General features: G+C 48.6%; 5 protein-coding genes across 5 annotated transcripts; 4 read left to right on the forward strand and 1 right to left on the reverse strand.

The window, feature by feature from the left end:
• The first annotated feature begins 326 nt into the window (after window positions 1-326).
• On the forward strand, window positions 327-1,731 carry F5B22DRAFT_589426 (uncharacterized protein). Its single transcript, XM_047973741.1, has 3 exons — window positions 327-643; window positions 701-1,142; window positions 1,302-1,731. The coding sequence occupies exons 1-3, from the start codon at window positions 485-487 to the stop codon at window positions 1,448-1,450; spliced, it is 750 nt and encodes a 249-aa protein (XP_047834679.1). The 5' UTR covers window positions 327-484; the 3' UTR covers window positions 1,451-1,731.
• F5B22DRAFT_333543 (uncharacterized protein) lies at window positions 1,655-2,778 on the reverse strand. The gene is made up of 2 exons (XM_047970827.1): window positions 2,758-2,778; window positions 1,655-2,581 (listed from the first exon to the last, which is right to left on the reverse strand). The coding sequence occupies exon 2, from the start codon at window positions 2,574-2,576 to the stop codon at window positions 1,866-1,868; it is 711 nt and encodes a 236-aa protein (XP_047834680.1). The 5' UTR covers window positions 2,577-2,581; window positions 2,758-2,778; the 3' UTR covers window positions 1,655-1,865.
• A 1,468-nt stretch (window positions 2,779-4,246) lies between these two features.
• On the forward strand, window positions 4,247-5,382 carry F5B22DRAFT_589431 (uncharacterized protein). Its single transcript, XM_047973742.1, has one exon. The coding sequence runs from the start codon at window positions 4,919-4,921 to the stop codon at window positions 5,354-5,356; it is 438 nt and encodes a 145-aa protein (XP_047834681.1). The 5' UTR covers window positions 4,247-4,918; the 3' UTR covers window positions 5,357-5,382.
• Window positions 5,383-8,661: 3,279 nt separating this feature from the next.
• F5B22DRAFT_333675 (uncharacterized protein) lies at window positions 8,662-11,263 on the forward strand. Its single transcript, XM_047970828.1, has 2 exons — window positions 8,662-9,093; window positions 9,187-11,263. Exons 1-2 carry the CDS (start codon window positions 8,954-8,956, stop codon window positions 11,153-11,155), a joined length of 2,109 nt encoding a protein of 702 aa, XP_047834682.1. The 5' UTR covers window positions 8,662-8,953; the 3' UTR covers window positions 11,156-11,263.
• Window positions 11,264-13,071: 1,808 nt separating this feature from the next.
• On the forward strand, window positions 13,072-16,518 carry F5B22DRAFT_633462 (uncharacterized protein; the record flags this gene model as incomplete). The annotated part of the gene is made up of 10 exons (XM_047976830.1): window positions 13,072-13,500; window positions 13,559-13,610; window positions 13,774-13,929; window positions 14,231-14,350; window positions 14,466-14,898; window positions 15,008-15,246; window positions 15,351-15,683; window positions 15,765-16,147; window positions 16,232-16,318; window positions 16,438-16,518. The coding sequence occupies 10 exons, from the start codon at window positions 13,072-13,074 to the stop codon at window positions 16,516-16,518; spliced, it is 2,313 nt and encodes a 770-aa protein (XP_047834683.1).
• Between the last annotated feature and the right edge of the window lie 1,258 nt (window positions 16,519-17,776).

Below are 17,776 nucleotides of genomic sequence, written 5' to 3' on the forward strand. Positions count from 1 at the left end.
AAGTTTTTTATTCAACAACTATCAATAATCTATCTATTCTTACGATCAAAAATGCACTAGACACATTTCCTCAGAGTTTACTTTTGCTAAGGATTCTCGGGCATCTTGACACTTACATCCCTATGTTGATAGCCGAGCAGTCTGTGGCTACACGTTGTAAGAGAACTACGTACCTTAGGTAGGTAAGTATGGAGGGGTGACTTGGGATCTACATAGCATCTTACCTTTGGTTAGTGCCTTGGTGGGGAAGCGGGGAGCTCCTGTGGGGTATCGAATATCTCGATAAGATAAGGGGCTTGGGTAAAAAAAAAGTGGCAGACATGCTCAAGATAGCAGGAGCTCTAGGTAACAGTATTCTCTTTTCGACGCATTGTAACCGGGAAATTCAGCAATAGCTCCCTAAGACTTACTGTTCTTTGTGACAAAAACTCACATTAATTTGAAGCCCAAAGTTCGTCTTGCCTGATAGTCTCATATCAACAAAATGGCAAAGGAGCGGGCAGCAAAGAAGGAGCGCAAGCGGGACAAGAAGGTATCCGATGACAAGGTCACAAAGTCCGGAAAGCAGAAGAGGCGTGCAGAGCCACTTAGCGACACATCAGATGAAGACTCTGATGGGGGTGCGTCGGTGGATGTCAAATCTGTAGGTGTTTTATTCTCTTTACTCGATGCGCTAGTATGGGCCCTAACGTATGCGAAGTCAAAAGAGACGTCGGTGGTAGAATCTCCAGACTCAGAAATCACAAAACCCAAAGGTGATAAGAAAACAAAGAAATCCAAGAAATCCAAGAAAGAGGCGCAGGTTGAAGCGGAAGCCGAGGATGATACCACCGATGGTGGTGGAGCTATGCTTTTCTCCGTGGATACAAACCCTACGCCTGTTGATCTAGCCACCGTGAAGACAGCGGCACCCCCAAAAGGATCGAGCAATGGGGATAATGAACAGACAGGGCTTAAGAAAATAGCAGCCCCAAGTGGAATGAACCGTCAGGCACGGAGACGAATCAAGATGATAGAGCAACAGAGAGACATCATCAAGAAGAAGAAGGGTATCCCCGAGGGATCTCGGGAAAGAGAAGACGAGGTACAGAAGGACCTCGACAGGTGGACCGAGACCTTAGACAGGAAAACTGCTGTTCGATGTACGTGGACGTCCCTAGATGTTTTCTGCTCTCTACGACACGGCTACGACTCCGAAACTCTGCTATTTGTGCTGTATCTGCCGCTAAATAACCTCTACCCTCCCTAAACTTGGTTGTAACACGCTTGAAGGAAGCTTTGCTAACGAACACTCGTAACAGTGGAAAAGAAGAGAGCACGCAAGTCGAAGGAGCAGGCGCGGCTAAGGTCGAGGCGTGGCAAGCTCCTAACAGGACGGAAGCTAAAGGAGCGCGAGAAAGAAATCAAAAAGGCCGAGAAGAAGGCATCGAAGAAGACCGGCATATCCTAAGTCAATACATAATCATCAGAACACGCTCGATTGACTCCTGCCATATACAGGCATTAATTATCCTTCGCATGGCCTCGGGATCTGTTCGCCGTGTCCTGGTGTTGGGTGCGACTTACGAAAGGGTCTCCTTTGATTTTCTAGGGCTCCATGGCTGGCGTTAGGCAAATTGCTACTGGCTCGATCGTGGCTAGCATAATGTACACCAAGAGATCAACGGTACTAGCTAGCTTTACGGTAATAAGGCGGTCTGATACTTGATGGTATTTGAAGAAGCGAGTTTTCGTGATAATATGCTGTGTCATAATAAACCTCATGTGGCCCGCAACGCCAGCTCTATATGCTCTGTGATGCAATTCATACATATAATACAGTCGCGTATATGATAATACCCTCGCGCGCACAAAGCCCAAATCATTTACGATTTTTTCACGTCTTCATCGGTCTTCTTCTTCGAGTCATCTCCCTCATCCGCCTTCTTACCCCTCCACACCTCAGCAATCTGATCCGTTATAAGACCAAGATACCCACCGCCTCCTTCCTGCAACGCTTCTTGCTCTCTCCGATCGCGCGCCTCCTTCCAATCAGGCGGCGCATCGCCCATCCATATCTTCTCCAGAATGCCCTTATCCCCTTCTTTCTCTCGGCCGACGGGATTCCTCTCTTCCCTCCGTTCTCTCTCGTAAGCCTCCAGCAAAGCCCTCTTATGCGCATCGGTCCACGTCTCCAGAGCCGCCGGCGCAACCCCCGACTTGATCATCTCGTCCCGCAGTACCCGCAACTTCTGGCTGCGCTCTTTCTCCTCACGTAGCCGCGCCTGCGTCGCCTTAGCCTTCTCGGGCAGTTCCGTTCCTGACAGCGCCGCCATGCGCGACGAAAAGCGCTGCGCGAACGACTTGCCGCTGTAGTCGTGCACGAGCTGGTTCGTGCCCCAGATCGCGACGCCGCCGAGCATGGTTGCGCGCAGGTCGAGACGGCGGGGCGGGAGGCAGAGCGCTAGGAGCGCGAGGGGCGTCACTCCGAGGGCGACATTGTGGACAAAAGGGTTTGTATTGTTATATTGGTCCACAGACTTCGTCTGTAATTCGGATTGCGCCGGGGAGGAGGGGTTAGATGTTGACGACGCCATTCTTGCTTTTTGTGTAGGATTTAGATATTAGAATGCTATCATCCTCAAGCAGATTCACGGATGATCTCTGGCGGCGCTTGGGCTGCCGTTGGAATGGAAAGGGCCGGGCCAGCGTTCGATGGGCTTGACGTTGAACTACACCTTGGGAACTTTTTTTTGCAGGGACTACCTAGGTACTTACACAAGTAGCATCTGATAAGCGATAAGGCTACACCCCTATGACCTACCTAATCCACCCACCCACCCTGCGATGGGGTATCTAGCTCTAGGTATAGTCTACCTGAGTTGGTAAATATGGTAAATACTTCAGTGCCGTGTAAATGGCCTTCATCCCTATGTAGGCAGCCGTTTGCCGTATGTGCCCAGCACGTCGAGGTTACTGGGTGAGAGTATGTGTGTACTGGTATCGAATTGCGACATTCGTGAAAGCTGTCTTCCTTCTCGAACCAACGGCCCCTTGCATCACACCAAGCCCGCCATGATAATGACGTGTGCAAAAAGCAAACAAACCAATGTGTGCGCCGGTCAGTTGATCAAATGATCCGATCTCCCGGGGCACGCGGCGGGGTTTGCTTTCGGTAGGCTGCGCCCCGCCGCCTCGGTGTCGATATCCGCGCCCGGCAACACTCAACTCATAGTAGGGAGGCTGTGCTTCTCATGGGACATGTAGCTGGGTACATACCTAGTGTAGGTACTTCGTAGGAATACACACTTAACGGTCCTGCATTTGTCGTTGGGTATTATACAGTCGTAGAAAGAGATGGGCGCGTCGGCTACATCAATCACCCCGCCGTGGCTATTTTGCGTTCGTACAACAACATTCCGCATGATTCATCAAGATCCAATGTGTGACCTTCCTGGAGTTACATCCAGTACGGATACGCTAGGTACCACGATATCAGCCCCCACCCCCTCTATCATCTTGGCCCCCATGTTTTAACATCCGATCGCTAGTTTACCTTGCCATCAATCTAATGCCCCGGACTTATAGACAAGCTATACTCTGGCGGCCGGCACCTAGTCTGACGATATACATCTCCCAGATGCGTGGCGCAGTTACTGGGTAAATTTACGTGCGTGTTGCTCTGTCATCTGCGGTACCTATGAAAACCACCGAAGTGCAGCTTGAGGATAAATAATGTGTCACGTTGATCGGCGTCGCATCGACTCATCGTCGATGGTATACGCTGTAACATCGGAAGCTTGTCAAATTGAAGTCTCGGTCGTCAATGCACCTAGAATGGGTATATATTGCGAGGGAAAGCAGGACACCGAACGCCTCGAATCAGGCACCACCATTCCTAGAAGATGTGAGTTGCTTTTTAGGGCGTCCTGCCTTTAAGATGCGTGGACCTCGGTCTTGCATTTGAGGCTTCATGTTCTGTGCCACCATCTCTCGGTATTCGACTACCTACAATGGCAGTTTTCGAAGAGCTGCCTGGTAGCAGGCAACAACTTTCAACAGCCAGGTGCGTCGAGCGTAGCAATGGAGAAATATGTATGCTTGTAGGCAACTGTATATACTCACAATTCTTTCGAGCCTCAACTACACACCGAATATGCAATACCCTGGCAGTGCCCTTGCCTGAGGCTGCGGGGGCGGGATCGAAGTTTTCTGATAGTTTTTTTATGTTATGAGATGTATTACCGATCCAATTGCGCAAGTATAACGTACCCTTAGAATCATAGTTCACATGATTGGTCGCCCAGTTCATACTATAATAGGTAGCCAGTGAAATGCACCGCTGGGCCCTTGTGAGATATATCCCGAAGAATAGCTGCGCAATGCCGTCTTTTGAAATGGTTTGTCCGTATAAACAACAGAGGTTGGTGTCTTTGCCTTCGCTTATGATTGATATGCGAAAGACTTGCTCATAAAAAAACAAGTGTCATTACCTATTGAAAACATTATCACGCCTAACCAAAGGCGGTCATAGAGCAAGAAGATTTCATAGGAACGGCCCTCCGTTTAGCATCCAATTGAGGTATCACTATATTTTGATATACTGATCTGGCACCGTTTTCCTAGCGTCAGGGCATTTCAACGTGGTCGTTCAGGTCCATTGCATCAAGATGCTCTAGGCTCATTCATGGCGCTAATCGCGGGCCAAAGGGTGTTTGGGAGACCAAAAGCATTACCGGTACGCATATCCCATGTTCTTCATTGTATATTAACCGCCTTTACTATAATTTGGTAGGTGCTATTGACTCTATCACGAAGCGTTATAGGGTTCTAGGGAAACCCTGATGGCCACGATCAGTAGTGATATAGCTCTACCTAAATCACCAGATTGATATGAGGTCGGCGACGCCGAACATACATAGTAGGAGCACCCTGGAACATGAAGTGGATGAGGGTTGTAGTCACCATGCTACCCTTCATCGGGGATGGGTGGTGGGGTGGAAAGCACGTAGCCTACATACCCGGTACGTATCTGAGTCAGATTTTGAGCGCCTCTGATAGCATCGCCAAGCTCACAAGTTTAGGAAGAGCATACTGCCTTTTAATTGGCAAAGAGGTTAGAAAGTGCGGTGTGCTAAGAGGTGATGAGACGATGAATACGCACGCACATCACGTAGCTATGGTTATTTTGGTGAGGCGGGGAAAAGGTCACGATAAGATATTGAAGTTTCGGGTTACTGCACGGTGGTGTACTAGGGTTTATGATTCGGTAACTACGCAGGCTTGCCGCTTAATCTTAAGCGAACATAGTCAAGCGTCCCGCGTACAGTTAATACCTTCTAATGTAGTATCGTTTCTTACGTTTCTTACGAAGTAGCGGGGAGTATTTACAGCAGTACAACAGCAGATATATATGTAGTGTAAACGCACATGTACCTACTACATGTTTGATCGGTTGTGATGGTGACACAAGGAAATAACACTTATGCTCGGAACTTCTCCATCGCCGTGCAACCTCACTTTCCACCATAACGATGGGACTTGATAAAGCAGGTCTTTGCGCACCCTGTGAGAGCCAAGCACACCGCCTAGATGGTTAACTACGATCCTTCAATGTCCAATAGGTAGACTGGCTGACTGATGGGCAATGAATCAAAAATCCATCGATACGCAAGTAAAGCCGGCATATTAGGCTATCTGCTAATACGACCAGCAAAAGAATTCAGCTAATGGGTCCGGATGGTGAGAATTGACGTCGCTAGATGACAGTGTCGCAGCCACACTACCTACAAAGTAGGATGCGGAATATAATCGGCGTGACGACTGTTGCGACGCCATGTTTCTCGTCGAACAACGGCCACTGACCGGCGATTCAAACCTGCGCCGGTGGCGATGAGGCCGCCGACCGTACCCCGTTTTCCACCGCCAGCGTCGCATTTAGCCCCAAGGTTTGCGATCTGCGGGGACTGGTGCCAAGTAAGTTTAGAGGGGCCATAGGGCTGACCTCGAGGCGATTTTCTGGCTGCTAAGCGGTCCGTCGTTAGCGGCAGCATAGCGGCGCAGTGTCTGCACACATATACTCGACATAAATCATGTATGTAGACTAGACTACTTACTGTACATATACACATAATGTGTGGTGGTATGGAGTAGGATAATTATTACCTACCACTGTAAGTATAGGCTAGGTATCAATAGGAAACTCCTTCCGCTTCTGTTTCTGACGAGAAAGTGGATGATATCGGACGTGAAAATTTATTGGGCGGTCCACTAGCGGTCCTTCGGGGAAAGGTCTGTAGGGCTGAAATGGTGGGTGTCATCACGACGAGAACTCGTGTTCATGATCCATGACGGGCCGAATCGGCGCAGGATAATATTTGGCCCATGCAGAAAGTGATGCTGTTGGGTGAAGTGAAGACTATGCCCATTGCGTTAGTATCATTGACGAATCGCTACTGAACAGACTAAGAGTCTCATCTTAATCTGGCGGTCTACACCTAACCCCAGCAATCACCGAACGGACACAGGCTGTAAGATGTGTGTCCCGTAACGACTCAGCGACGTAGAGGTAAGGTAAGGTAAGGTGCCTAGGTAACATCATGATATATAAATATGCTGTTGGGTTGGCAAATTCGTCGAGGTGGCGGGCTGATTTGCCGAGTTGGGCAAATCCGCTGCACGCCACCGTTGGCAGATACCAAGAAAGTTAATTAGTCGCTAGGTACTGCGTGCTACTGCGGTATATGTCAAATACCACTGCAAACTTGGTGAGCTGAAGGACCTGCCAACCTGCATCATGGAGCTCTTCGCTCTTTGACCCCGTCTCCCCTCGCCGCCCCAAACAGCCATTGTTCCCTGCAAGAGAGTGTATATATGAGTGTTATTATGAGTGTACTTGAAGCATGCAAGTATAAAGATTTTTGCACAGCAACAACATGCATTTAAGTCAGCGTGCTCCCGATATATTTAGGTACCCAAGAAGAGGTTCGTAGCTGTACAAGTAGGCTATACTTATGAACTATGAGGGTAGCATTCCTCTCTACCCTAGCATCCTCTGCCCTAAATCCTGTCGGGTGTTCTGCAGATTTTGCCCTAGTTGCATCATGCATGTAGTGCAGAACCAACTACCATAAAAAAATAAAAATAAAAAAAGGCCAGGAAAAATGGCTGTAAAGCGCCGCTGGATAGGCAGCCATCAAGTCATGCTGTGAAGAGAACGTAACATATTAGAATAAACAACTAATCCAAGTTATTCGTCTTCGTATATATATTATATATATATTCTAGACATACTTAGTAAACCTGCTCACGACGAAAAACAAAATAAAAAAAAAACAATAACCATCTGTGCAAAAGAGACCACCGACTCTAGCCTTAGTGTACTGTACCTACCTAGGCATCGTCGAAGGTGGATACATGGCTGCACTAATGCCTAGCTGCGCTAAGGCTATGTAGGTACATTTCGGGGCATGTGAAGCTGAGGCGGTATAGATACCTTCCGTACATTGGCTATTCACATCGTTGTTAGCATTCAAGATCAAAAGTGACGGCCATCGCGGCGGTGCTTGTATCATTCGTAGTCTCATCTAGCTTTATTTATATTATATCCATAAGGTTCTGTGTGGGCAATTACATCGGAAGGCTCGATGGCTACCTATACAGCAATAGGCAGATGGGAGGGGTCCGAAGCGCCAAGTGATGCGCCGGAGTTTAACAGCTCTCTCGCGTAATGTACGGATTCACTCGACGCCTCCTTTTCGCCTCCTTTTCGCCCATTCGCAATCCGTCCCGCCCTACCACTGCAGACCCTGCCCTACTTTGCATTGATGCTACTCCGCTCTAGATACTGCGTCCCTACATCTTGGATGTAGACTAAAGGTGCTACGAATACATGTACATACGATAGGTATCGTAGGCAGGGATGGTCTCGATGGCAGTAGCGCACATTAGGTAGTATATATACATACATATGTAGGTCTGCATGTACATACATATACCTACATACGTACCTACCTACTTGTGCTTAGTACGAAGGAATGACTTGAGTTAGTGTACCGATCTATCGTCATCATATAAGGTACGGACGGGACGGGACTGTCCTTTTGGCAGCAACTTAACTTACTTTTAAGCTACCTACTCGCCTACCTACCGCCCACAAAATATGTTAGTACAGATAGGTAGTACAGATACCTATCTATACAATTGCCCGGGCCACATACATGCATCAAGATCTACACTGCTCCCACGAGGTGCCATCATCTCCCCAAGTCTGCCACAGTAGGTACTGCACAGGGTTCGCGATCGGGACTTTCAACCGCCTACTTCCCTCTTCTTTCTTCAAGGTTACGGATACACCGGGCCCACCTTGGTTGTACAATCACACGATCTAGGTTGACAGATATCCACCTCGCTATCTACTGTACCTACCGAGCCGTAGTAGTCAGTACTTAGCACCTCCCTAAGGTAGCTACTGATAGTGGCTGCGCAAGCCTGATCCCCGACTCGGACCCCTTGAACTGGTACACTCTACCACCCATAAAGACGGCGATATCCCCATACATACAGAGCCCTTCACAGCACCAACATCTGGCCCATCGCACCGCCGCTACCTGGTCGCGACCAGGATTTAAGAAGCAGCTGGGACATCACCTCTTCCCCACACTGCTGTTTCCGATCATAGAACCCGAACCCAGACCAGTCTACCTCTATAACGTCCCAATCTCCGCCGCCGACGAAACCGAGTCAACTTTGCCAACCTGGAGCGGAGAACGTGACAGCTGTAAACACCACAATTGATACTTGTCTTCAGCGCGGTTGGTTGGTGTGTAGAGTTGGTCGCATACCTTGACCCTACCAAGGCATCAACCCGAATCTAGCCGTGGCTGTAAGCTTTCCTGAAGACAAAACATTGTCATGGTCGCGTTTGCGATCACCAGTGAGAGCACGTCTTCGGTCTGACACCGCGCTGGCAGACATGCTCAAGAGAAGCATCATGTGTGCGTCGCCCTTGGACAGCAGGTCCGGTGGTGGTGGCGGCGCTCATGGTGATCCTCAGAAGCCGAAGAAGGTTCGGGCCAGCAAACCCAAAGTCAAGACTGGTTGTAACAATTGCAAGTGAGTATCATTCTTCCCTAGAAGCTAGCTAGAGGCAGGGGTCAACCTAACTATACGAACCAAACATGTTGAGCTGCTGACTTGGAACCACAGACAACGTCGTATCAAGTGTGACGAAAAGCGACCAGCATGCACTCAATGTGTGCGCTCCAAGAAACAGTGCACCGGTTATCCCCCACCTCCCCGAGCTAAGATCTACCAAGAGCAGGTAATTGCGCCCCGGCCACCACAGCAAGCCGTCGTGCAGTCTACTCTGCCGGTACTACCCATTACAGTGAACCATCAGGCCTTAGTTCCTCAGCCTGCCACCATCGTCAAAGCGATTTCGCACAATAGATCTCTCACCCCCCCAGAAAGCCCCAGGTATTCATTGATGTTGCGCGAGCCATCGACGATTCCCTTCGATGCCCAACAAGGTCAATATTTCCAATTATTTAGGGATTATACCGCTAGTGAGCTGTCCGGGTTCTTCGATTCCTCGTTCTGGACGAGGCGTGTATTGCAAGAATGTCATTTGGAAGACTCTATAAGACATGCTGTCGTTGCCCTAGGCGCTCTCTATAAGACGCTTGAGAAAATGTCAGAATCGCCACCAAGTTCTCCCTCTGATATCGACCAGCTGGACAATGCCAATCGGCATTGGGAGGTTGCTTTCAAGCATTATTCCCTTGCCATCAGGGCGGTGGTCAGCTCGGCTTCTCATGACCAGGCTAAAAAACGGATGAGTTTGATGGCATCCGTTCTGCTAGCCTGTTTCGACTCATTCATCGGCGATCATAAGCAGGCCATTCGGCAGATACAAGGTGGACTTGCCCTGCTGGAGACACTTCGTGCTGAACGTCGCCAAGCTAGTCTTCCACAGCCTGAAGAGCCAGTCGAACAGGATCTCATTCAGATGTTTACTCGATTAGCTATTCAAGCTAAATCGTACGACCTAGCTTTCCACTTCCCTCAGCCCTATGTTATCCGCCTGACCCCCAAGGTTGGAGTCACTACACCGTCAGCCTCTGACGGAGGGCCTCCCGTTTCAACAAGCGCAACCCAAATCCCAGTGGTATTCGCATCCTTGCACGACGGGAGGTTAGCATGGGATACCCTTTGTGAGAGGATCATGAGGTTTACAGAACAGATGTCTGCATATGTAAAAATGAGTCCCATGAACATACTCCCCATAGAGCTTAAGCGTTACGGAATGGGGTTCGACGAACAAATGGAAGCTTGGTCAAGAGCCTTTGACCCAATCCTCGCCTCTCGCATGGCACCGGCGAAGAGTACACAAGAGAAGACGGCAATTGCAGTTTTGAAGATGAATCAGATTATGGGCCGTATTCTCTTCAACATGACGTTCTGTGATAGCGAGTCAGACTTCGATCAATTCTTAAAGTTCTTCCGTGACATCGTCAACTTAGCCATGGAGGTGATTGGAGACGAAGAGCGGCGGGCTGCCGCAAAGAGGTGTCCTAATCCAGACTACTGCCAGCACCAGCCAGTACATGCCGATATATTTGGCGAATACACAGCCCGGCACATCAAACCAAGTTTCAGTGCTGATCTGGGTATTGTACCACCACTCTTCGTCGTCGCCACAAAATGCCGTGACCCTCTTACCCGCCAGCAGGCCATCCAATTATTGCGAACCAGTTCACGACGTGAAGGGATGTGGGATAGCGAGCTTTGTGCTCGCATAGGCAGCTGGATAGCGGCGATTGAGGAAGAAGATGACGGGATCGTCGATTTGCCACGCCCTCTTTCAAGCTCAACTGATACTAGCAGATTATCAATTGGCAGTCCTAGCTCCATGTCCAATGGTTCTCCAGCCTTTGGGGAAGATATACCCCTTGGCCCCGGTGGCAATGCCCGTTGGGGGAGTAGAAAAGAAAGCTCGCCAATGTCACCTCAGACGAGGGTTGAGACGAATATGATTCCCGAGAGAAAGCGTGTTATGGTTCGAGCTGTCGAATTCGATTTACAGAAACGAGTTGCCGTACTTCAGTGCGGCACCAGGGGGCTAATTCCTGGCATGCCCGATTTACGGACGCGTGCTACTAGGATTGTGTGGTGATCTTTCACCCGCCGCTCGGTCCCTCCTCCCCGAGTTCCGTTATGATCCGTTATTATCCTTAGGTTTGTGCTTGTTTGCTGATGCCAAGGTGAAAGTTCTCGCGCGCATTTCGCGCCTATCTCCGATTATTACTAATTGGCTGGTCCATTTCTTCTAATACCATACACTTCCATTACACGTTAGGGAAGGTTATCCTCACAAGAGACTGGAGTTGTGTTAGGTCATTTCAATGATGGATGTGTGCCATATATGTTCAAGTCTATGATTGTCGGTGGCCCACGAGACGATTTGTACCACGACATTATGTAGAAAACCTATGGCATATGATTTGTATCGGCGCTTTTGGGGGCTTTTAGCATGGAAGGAGTAAAGGACCGGTGCTGGCCTATACTTACTTACACAAGTCTCGAGCATTTACATCGTTTAGAGGGGCTTCGATTCATTGCTCAGGCAGGTTAATTCTGACATTTTGAATCAGGCAAACAGACTTTTTGCATTTACGTACACGGGCTCGCTAGGTTTCACGCAGTACTTGTGATTTGTCGGTGGTAGGTAAAACTGTATCTTCGGCGACGTTTATGATTTCCCCCCTCTCTCATATTAGGACAACGAAAGCTACACGTATCATTATATAATCGGGTTATAAGTGTGGGTGACCTGCAGTAACAAGATGTGCCAAGTCAGAAAACAACAGGGATATCTATCAAGATGTTGAGTGATTGTCCTTATATGTCACTGGATCAAATTAGATGACTATCGGAGTTTTATTCTAATTCTTTCTTCGTTCCTTCGGCGCCATCATCTCTGTCTTCGTCATCATCATCTTCTACTACTTATGTTTCTCTACCAGGTACGCAGTCTTATACTGTATTTATTACACTAGAGCCGCCTGTTTTTCTGCTTATTCAAACTCTACATTTTTTAACAAACGGCGGGTTGTAGAGGGAGACTAACGGTACATACTTACAGGGAGAGAGTGTGAGACAGGTAAAAAATGGGCCACATCTCTATTTTGGGAACGTAGAACGCATTGATTACAAACCCCATGCCCTATGAGTGCCTAGCCCGTAAAGGACCAGTGCATTGGTCTCGTTCGAACCAGACTTGAGAATTACTAGCTTCGAACAATCAATCCTACGTGGGTAGATAGTTGTCAACTTCAGAGTCTTACGTACAAGTGCTGGAACAAAGAAAAGGAAACAGGACGTGCCTTGAGGTAAGCACTTGCATAGGTACTTTATCGTTATCTTATTAACACCATGGTCTTAACTCCGATATATCTGCTACGTGGATACGTTAGTAGGCAACTGAGTTGAAACTCACTGCAGTTTTACCCTTTACATCTTTGCCAAGTTATATTCGGTTTCATGGTTTAGAGGCCATGGAGGTTGTATACTGGTAATTCATCTCCTAGGAATTAAGACTCGTATGTAGCACTACGCAAATAGGCCCTCCTTCTCTCGAAGACCATCTTGGAATTCTATGCTGATCTACCCAACTTCCACTTTCCGCGCCACGTCGGGTCCAGGGCGATTCCCCAAGGGTAAGTGTCCCTAATGGGTTGGGGTAGGAGAGGAAACGGGCTAAATCAGCGAATGTGCTCTTGGCTAACGTCGGTGGGCCATTTAAGTTACGTAGGCGTCAAAGCCGCAATCCGCACTCTCTCGTCTCACCACCTGCATTCGTATGCAGAGACATCTTTAGATAGGTCAAGCGCAACATCAAGGGGGTCAAAATCCGAGAATCCGAGAACAAGTCGTCTTATTCTTATTTAAATAAAGATAACCTCGGTATTGAATCTCGATCTCAGCACACTGCGGCTTTATTCATCATCTTTTGATTTTTATTCCAGAGTCCGATCCGAAAGCCCGGACAACGTCTCTTCCCCCCGTATATCCGAACAACAAGCCTGCAGTATGGCAAGTACCGACAGCAACCGGCGGAGTAGTAGTCCTCGTAGAGTTGACACTTCTGGCGATCAATCACCCGAGACATCGGCACCCGCCAAGCGTACACGCGTTTTGCTGTCATGTCACCCTTGCCGTGCCTCAAAGCTCAAATGCAACCGCCTCACGCCCTGTGGCCAGTGCTTGAAGCGAGGCAAGGTAGATGCATGTGTCTATGCTCCTCGGGTGGAGAAGACCAAACCCGCAAGGACAATGGCTGCAAGGTTAAAACGCCTTGAGGGTATGGTGCGCGGAATGGTCGAGGCAGATGGCGGCGTCGCCGGCGATGATAAAACTCAGGGCGAACCGACTCAAAGTGAACAGGGCGGCTCTGTTGTCTACAATGAGCGGGGCACGAATTACGTAGGCGGCACACACTTCATGGCCATCTTAGAAGACGTGAGTAGCTCGAGTACTGTTGAGGCAGAGTAGGAAGCTAATACAGACAAATCAACAGCTCGAGGATCTCAAAACATATTTCGAGGATCCCGAAGACTCAGATCTCGATGGTAAGTGATACCAGGTATTAATATCCTGTTCCCTACGTGACAACTCAAGAAAATCCAGCTTGAGGTGTGACTATGGGAGTCCGCCCCCCCTTCAAGTACATTGATAGATCGCCCTTAGGGATGTGATGACTAACTCCGATCGAACTTTGTTGGGACTTTGTAGAAGAAGATCCGTACGAGAGCGTAGGTCCTAGCGAACTGCTCATGCTGTCGAGGGGGGCTCCTCGCAACAAAGAAGATTTGATAGCCTTGCTACCGAGCAAAGGTGTTATGGACAGGCTGATGAATCGTTACTTCAATGCAAACAGTCCATGTCAGCGTACGTGGATTCCCAGTAGCCTCGCTACTAAGTTGACGAAACACCGATGCACTAATGTACAGATAGATATCATCCACATTCCTACTTTCACAAAGCAATACGGTACGTATCATAACCTACCGTGCCGGTTCCAGGACCGAGACTTGATAGAATGATCTATTGTCTTCCCGCGCTAACTGTTGCCGCAGTATGTGAATTTTTGATACTGAAACGTGATCACTATTATCTGCGTAATTCTAGAAAGTATGGAACAAGAAGCTGGACTAATACTTTTTTATATGGCAGAACGAGTTCCTCAAAGACAGATACGCAGCGGACATCCACTGGATAGCCATTTTATTCATGATCCTAGCGCTTGGCATCTATTTTTCTTCCTTCCATTCGCCACAGGAGCTAGAATTGGATAGCTCTATGCCAGCCAGTAGGCATTTCTGTTTCTTCCGGCCTATTATTATGCCTTTTAGCAGACGCCTCTCTCACATGCTGTGTGTTCATCTACGGAGAATGATCATTATCTAACTTCTAGTTCTTCACAGTGGACCGGTTCCGGCAGTACCGAGGCGCGTGTGGTTGTGCGTTGATGTACGGGAAGTACTCACATCCTGGTCCCTTCACCCTCCAGGCGATGTGTCTTTACCTGGAGGGCGACTTTCTTGCCAATCGCGTCTCGCAAGTGAACTGTTATCTTTTGTGCTCGACCATCATGCGCTTGATGATGAAGATGGGCCTACATAGGGACCCCGACAAATTGCCGCGTATCTCACCGTTTGAAGGCGAGATGCGGCGGCGAATGTGGAATTTCGCTGTCCAGATCGACTTGATGGTCTCGTTTCACTTGGGATTACCCTGCATGATCCATGGCATTGAGAGTGACACAGCCCTGCCTCGCAACCTTCTCGACTCAGATTTTGACGAAGACAGCACGGAACTCCCACCATCGCGCCCCAATAATGACTATACACCAATCTCGTAAGTTATTCATATTGACTCTTTATGTATGTTGGTAATGTACAAAGTAATGAAGCCTTTGTCTGGAGCCGTCAGTCGCAAAGTTGTGATGACTGACTGAGGAATGTAGCTATCCGATCAGTAAGTCGAAAGTAGCGCGAGGATTTGGCCTTGTTGCACGTTTGTCTCACTCCTTGACTTTACCGACGTACGCCGAGATTATGCGCGTCGATGCCCGCGTCCAAGATGCATGGTCGAGCGTACCATCATTCTTTCGGGTCAAACCTCTTTCTGAAAGTGTCACCGATCCGCCGATGATCGTTATCCAACGATTCGGCCTTGCTTCTTTATACCAGAAGGGTAGATGCGGTAAGGGAACGCCATTTCAGCCCTTGTCCTAATAGCCCCTTGGCAGTTCCAACAGAGGCGCAAGTTGCTCTTCGGAATTCAGCGACTAATCTCGAGTGTTGCAGTATTGCATCGCCGATACCTCGTCGATCCTCGACGACTCAAAGAGCACGACTACTCCCGCCGAACGTGTCTCGAGGCTGCTGTGGCGCTTTTAAGCTACCAGAGCATCTTGGCTGATGCGACCAAACCGGGAGCCCTCCTTGCGGCAAATCGGTGGTTTATTGCTTCTTTGGCGATCAACGACTTCTTGTTGGCCGACATGGTGGTTGCCCTTGCAGTGCAGCAGGAGAACGAAAATGAGGACGGCACCGACTGGATGGCCACGTGTACGCCGCCTTTGGACAAGGATTCGTTGATTCAGATGCTCGAGCGTTCTTTCACTGTCTGGGAAGAATGTAAGTTGTTCGTTCATACTTGCTTGGTCTTTGCCTAGCCCTACGCAATTGTGACTCTCCCAGCTGACCTAAATTCACCAGTGGCTGTCACAGTAGCGGATTGTCGCAAGGCAGTGAGCGTCGTGCGAACGATGCTCGAGAAGATATACGCACAACAGCGGAGGAATTCTGACTTTCCGAGTGAGAGCATCCCGACCGGGTCGACCAGCAGCTATGACGAGCAGACCTCATCCATGGCCGATATGAGTCTGGGAAGTACCTGGACCAATCATTCCTCTGACGGGTATGGCGGCATCGATCACAGCAATGGCATGAAGCCCTCAGCGTCTGACGTTGAAAACTTCGGCATGATGGACCCGAATCTCGTCCCAGCAGGGGGCCACGATGATAGCGGAGATGCTCAGTCGCATATGAGCACGACAGACCCATGGGGTGTTCCACAGATGCAGAGCGGATACGACTGGGTGAGACGATTCAATTATTTCCTTGTCTCTATTGAGATACTTATGAGTTCTTTTCGCCGACTATTACTGACCAGTCTTGCTCAGAATCAATTTGATGCCCTGACCCGGGGTCCTACAGATCACATAGCGCAAGTTCCACAGCTGTCGCAGATGCCGCCGACTCCTCATAATGTAAGCGCCGTACATACCTAATCATTTTCTTTCGTGCACATGAGTCTTCATTTTTATCTGTACCTACATTCGCACATTCATGTGTAGAGGGATTGACTGACGTAGAATGCCATGTCTAGTGGATCGACCAAAATACGTACAATGATTTCGGGGACTTCCTGGCTACTAACTCGTGGAATTCAACATTCCCTGGTATGTAGAGACTAGGTAGCTGGTCTATCTATCCACGGTATTACTTACAATGGAGATTCTTGTCGTTGAAGGGTTGGTTATGCGTAAATCATTTTGTTTTGATAAAGTGGTAAAACAAAAAGGCAGAGGCGGAGAGGACCTGTCTAACCTACAGTATGACAGATGACGTCCCGTCCTCACTCACATTCAATTATGATGCCACCATTACATGGGCCGATGGGCAGATGGATGGCTGTATAGATAAAGCTCCGAGCGGAAGGACAAGGCTGAAAAGGGAAGATGTGTACGAAGATGTGTGAGGTTCGATAGGCCCAGCTGCCGATGAAAGAGGCGATTGAGGAGGGGTTTGGGTTGGTGGAGTTGGGGCGGCCGCGGGGTACATACATCCAACCTACTCTAGGCACATATTTTAAGTACGAAGTAGGTATAGGGAGGTACATCAGATACGAAGACGATCGTATCATGAACAGGAATACCCCGCAATCGATCATGTTGTATTCCGACTTCGCCTATTTCCTGCTGATGTAACCTATCGCTCAAATATCACGCGCATGTTTTGTATCTCGAATGCACGGCCCTGAGGTTTTTCGATGAACAGGTACGGTAGGTAACTGTATTTCGATAATAAGCCGAAAGTAAGCGAGGAAAAAGAAAAGATTCATGATCAAGTATGGCAGTGGGAACAAAGCAGGATGCTCGGCTGTAAGTCCATATTGCTGCTTCTGTCTCGGTGTGTTTCGACGGGCATCCGTACATGAAAAGGTGTCTGTCTACATACAGTAAAAGCAAAATGACACCAAGAGACAGACAGAGTAGGAAAGAAGGCCCGCGGAGTTGTCCAGAGAAGCCAAGAAAATTCAACCATGACGTCGTTCCTCGATAGCTCTTTGACCGAGGTTTACGTACAGGAAAGATTTTTTTAAAGAAAAATAAATTTTAGTAGGAGAAGGGAAAATCACGTTTGTCAAAAAGCTTATTCTAGTTGGCGAACTTGTACGTAATAGGGACGGACCTACGCAGCTAGGCAATAATCAAGTAGGTACATACCTAGTAAGTGATCTTACACCCCAACCTCCCGGTCAAGGACTTATCGCGGACCGGTTGACCCCCCTGTGTCCACCTAGATGCCGATGGAATCGTCATGATGGAATCTCACCGTGTGATATAAATTCAATAATGGCCTTAGGATGGGCTCTTCTTCCGCCGATGCCAAGCCGATATGGGCTACTCCATTTACTCCTCTTCATGTAACTCGAGCGGGCGCTT

Source organism: Xylaria bambusicola, assembly GCF_022495145.1.
Source record: "Xylaria bambusicola strain CBS 139988 unplaced genomic scaffold F5B22scaffold_4, whole genome shotgun sequence".
NCBI classification, from domain to species: Eukaryota; Fungi; Ascomycota; class Sordariomycetes; order Xylariales; family Xylariaceae; genus Xylaria; species Xylaria bambusicola.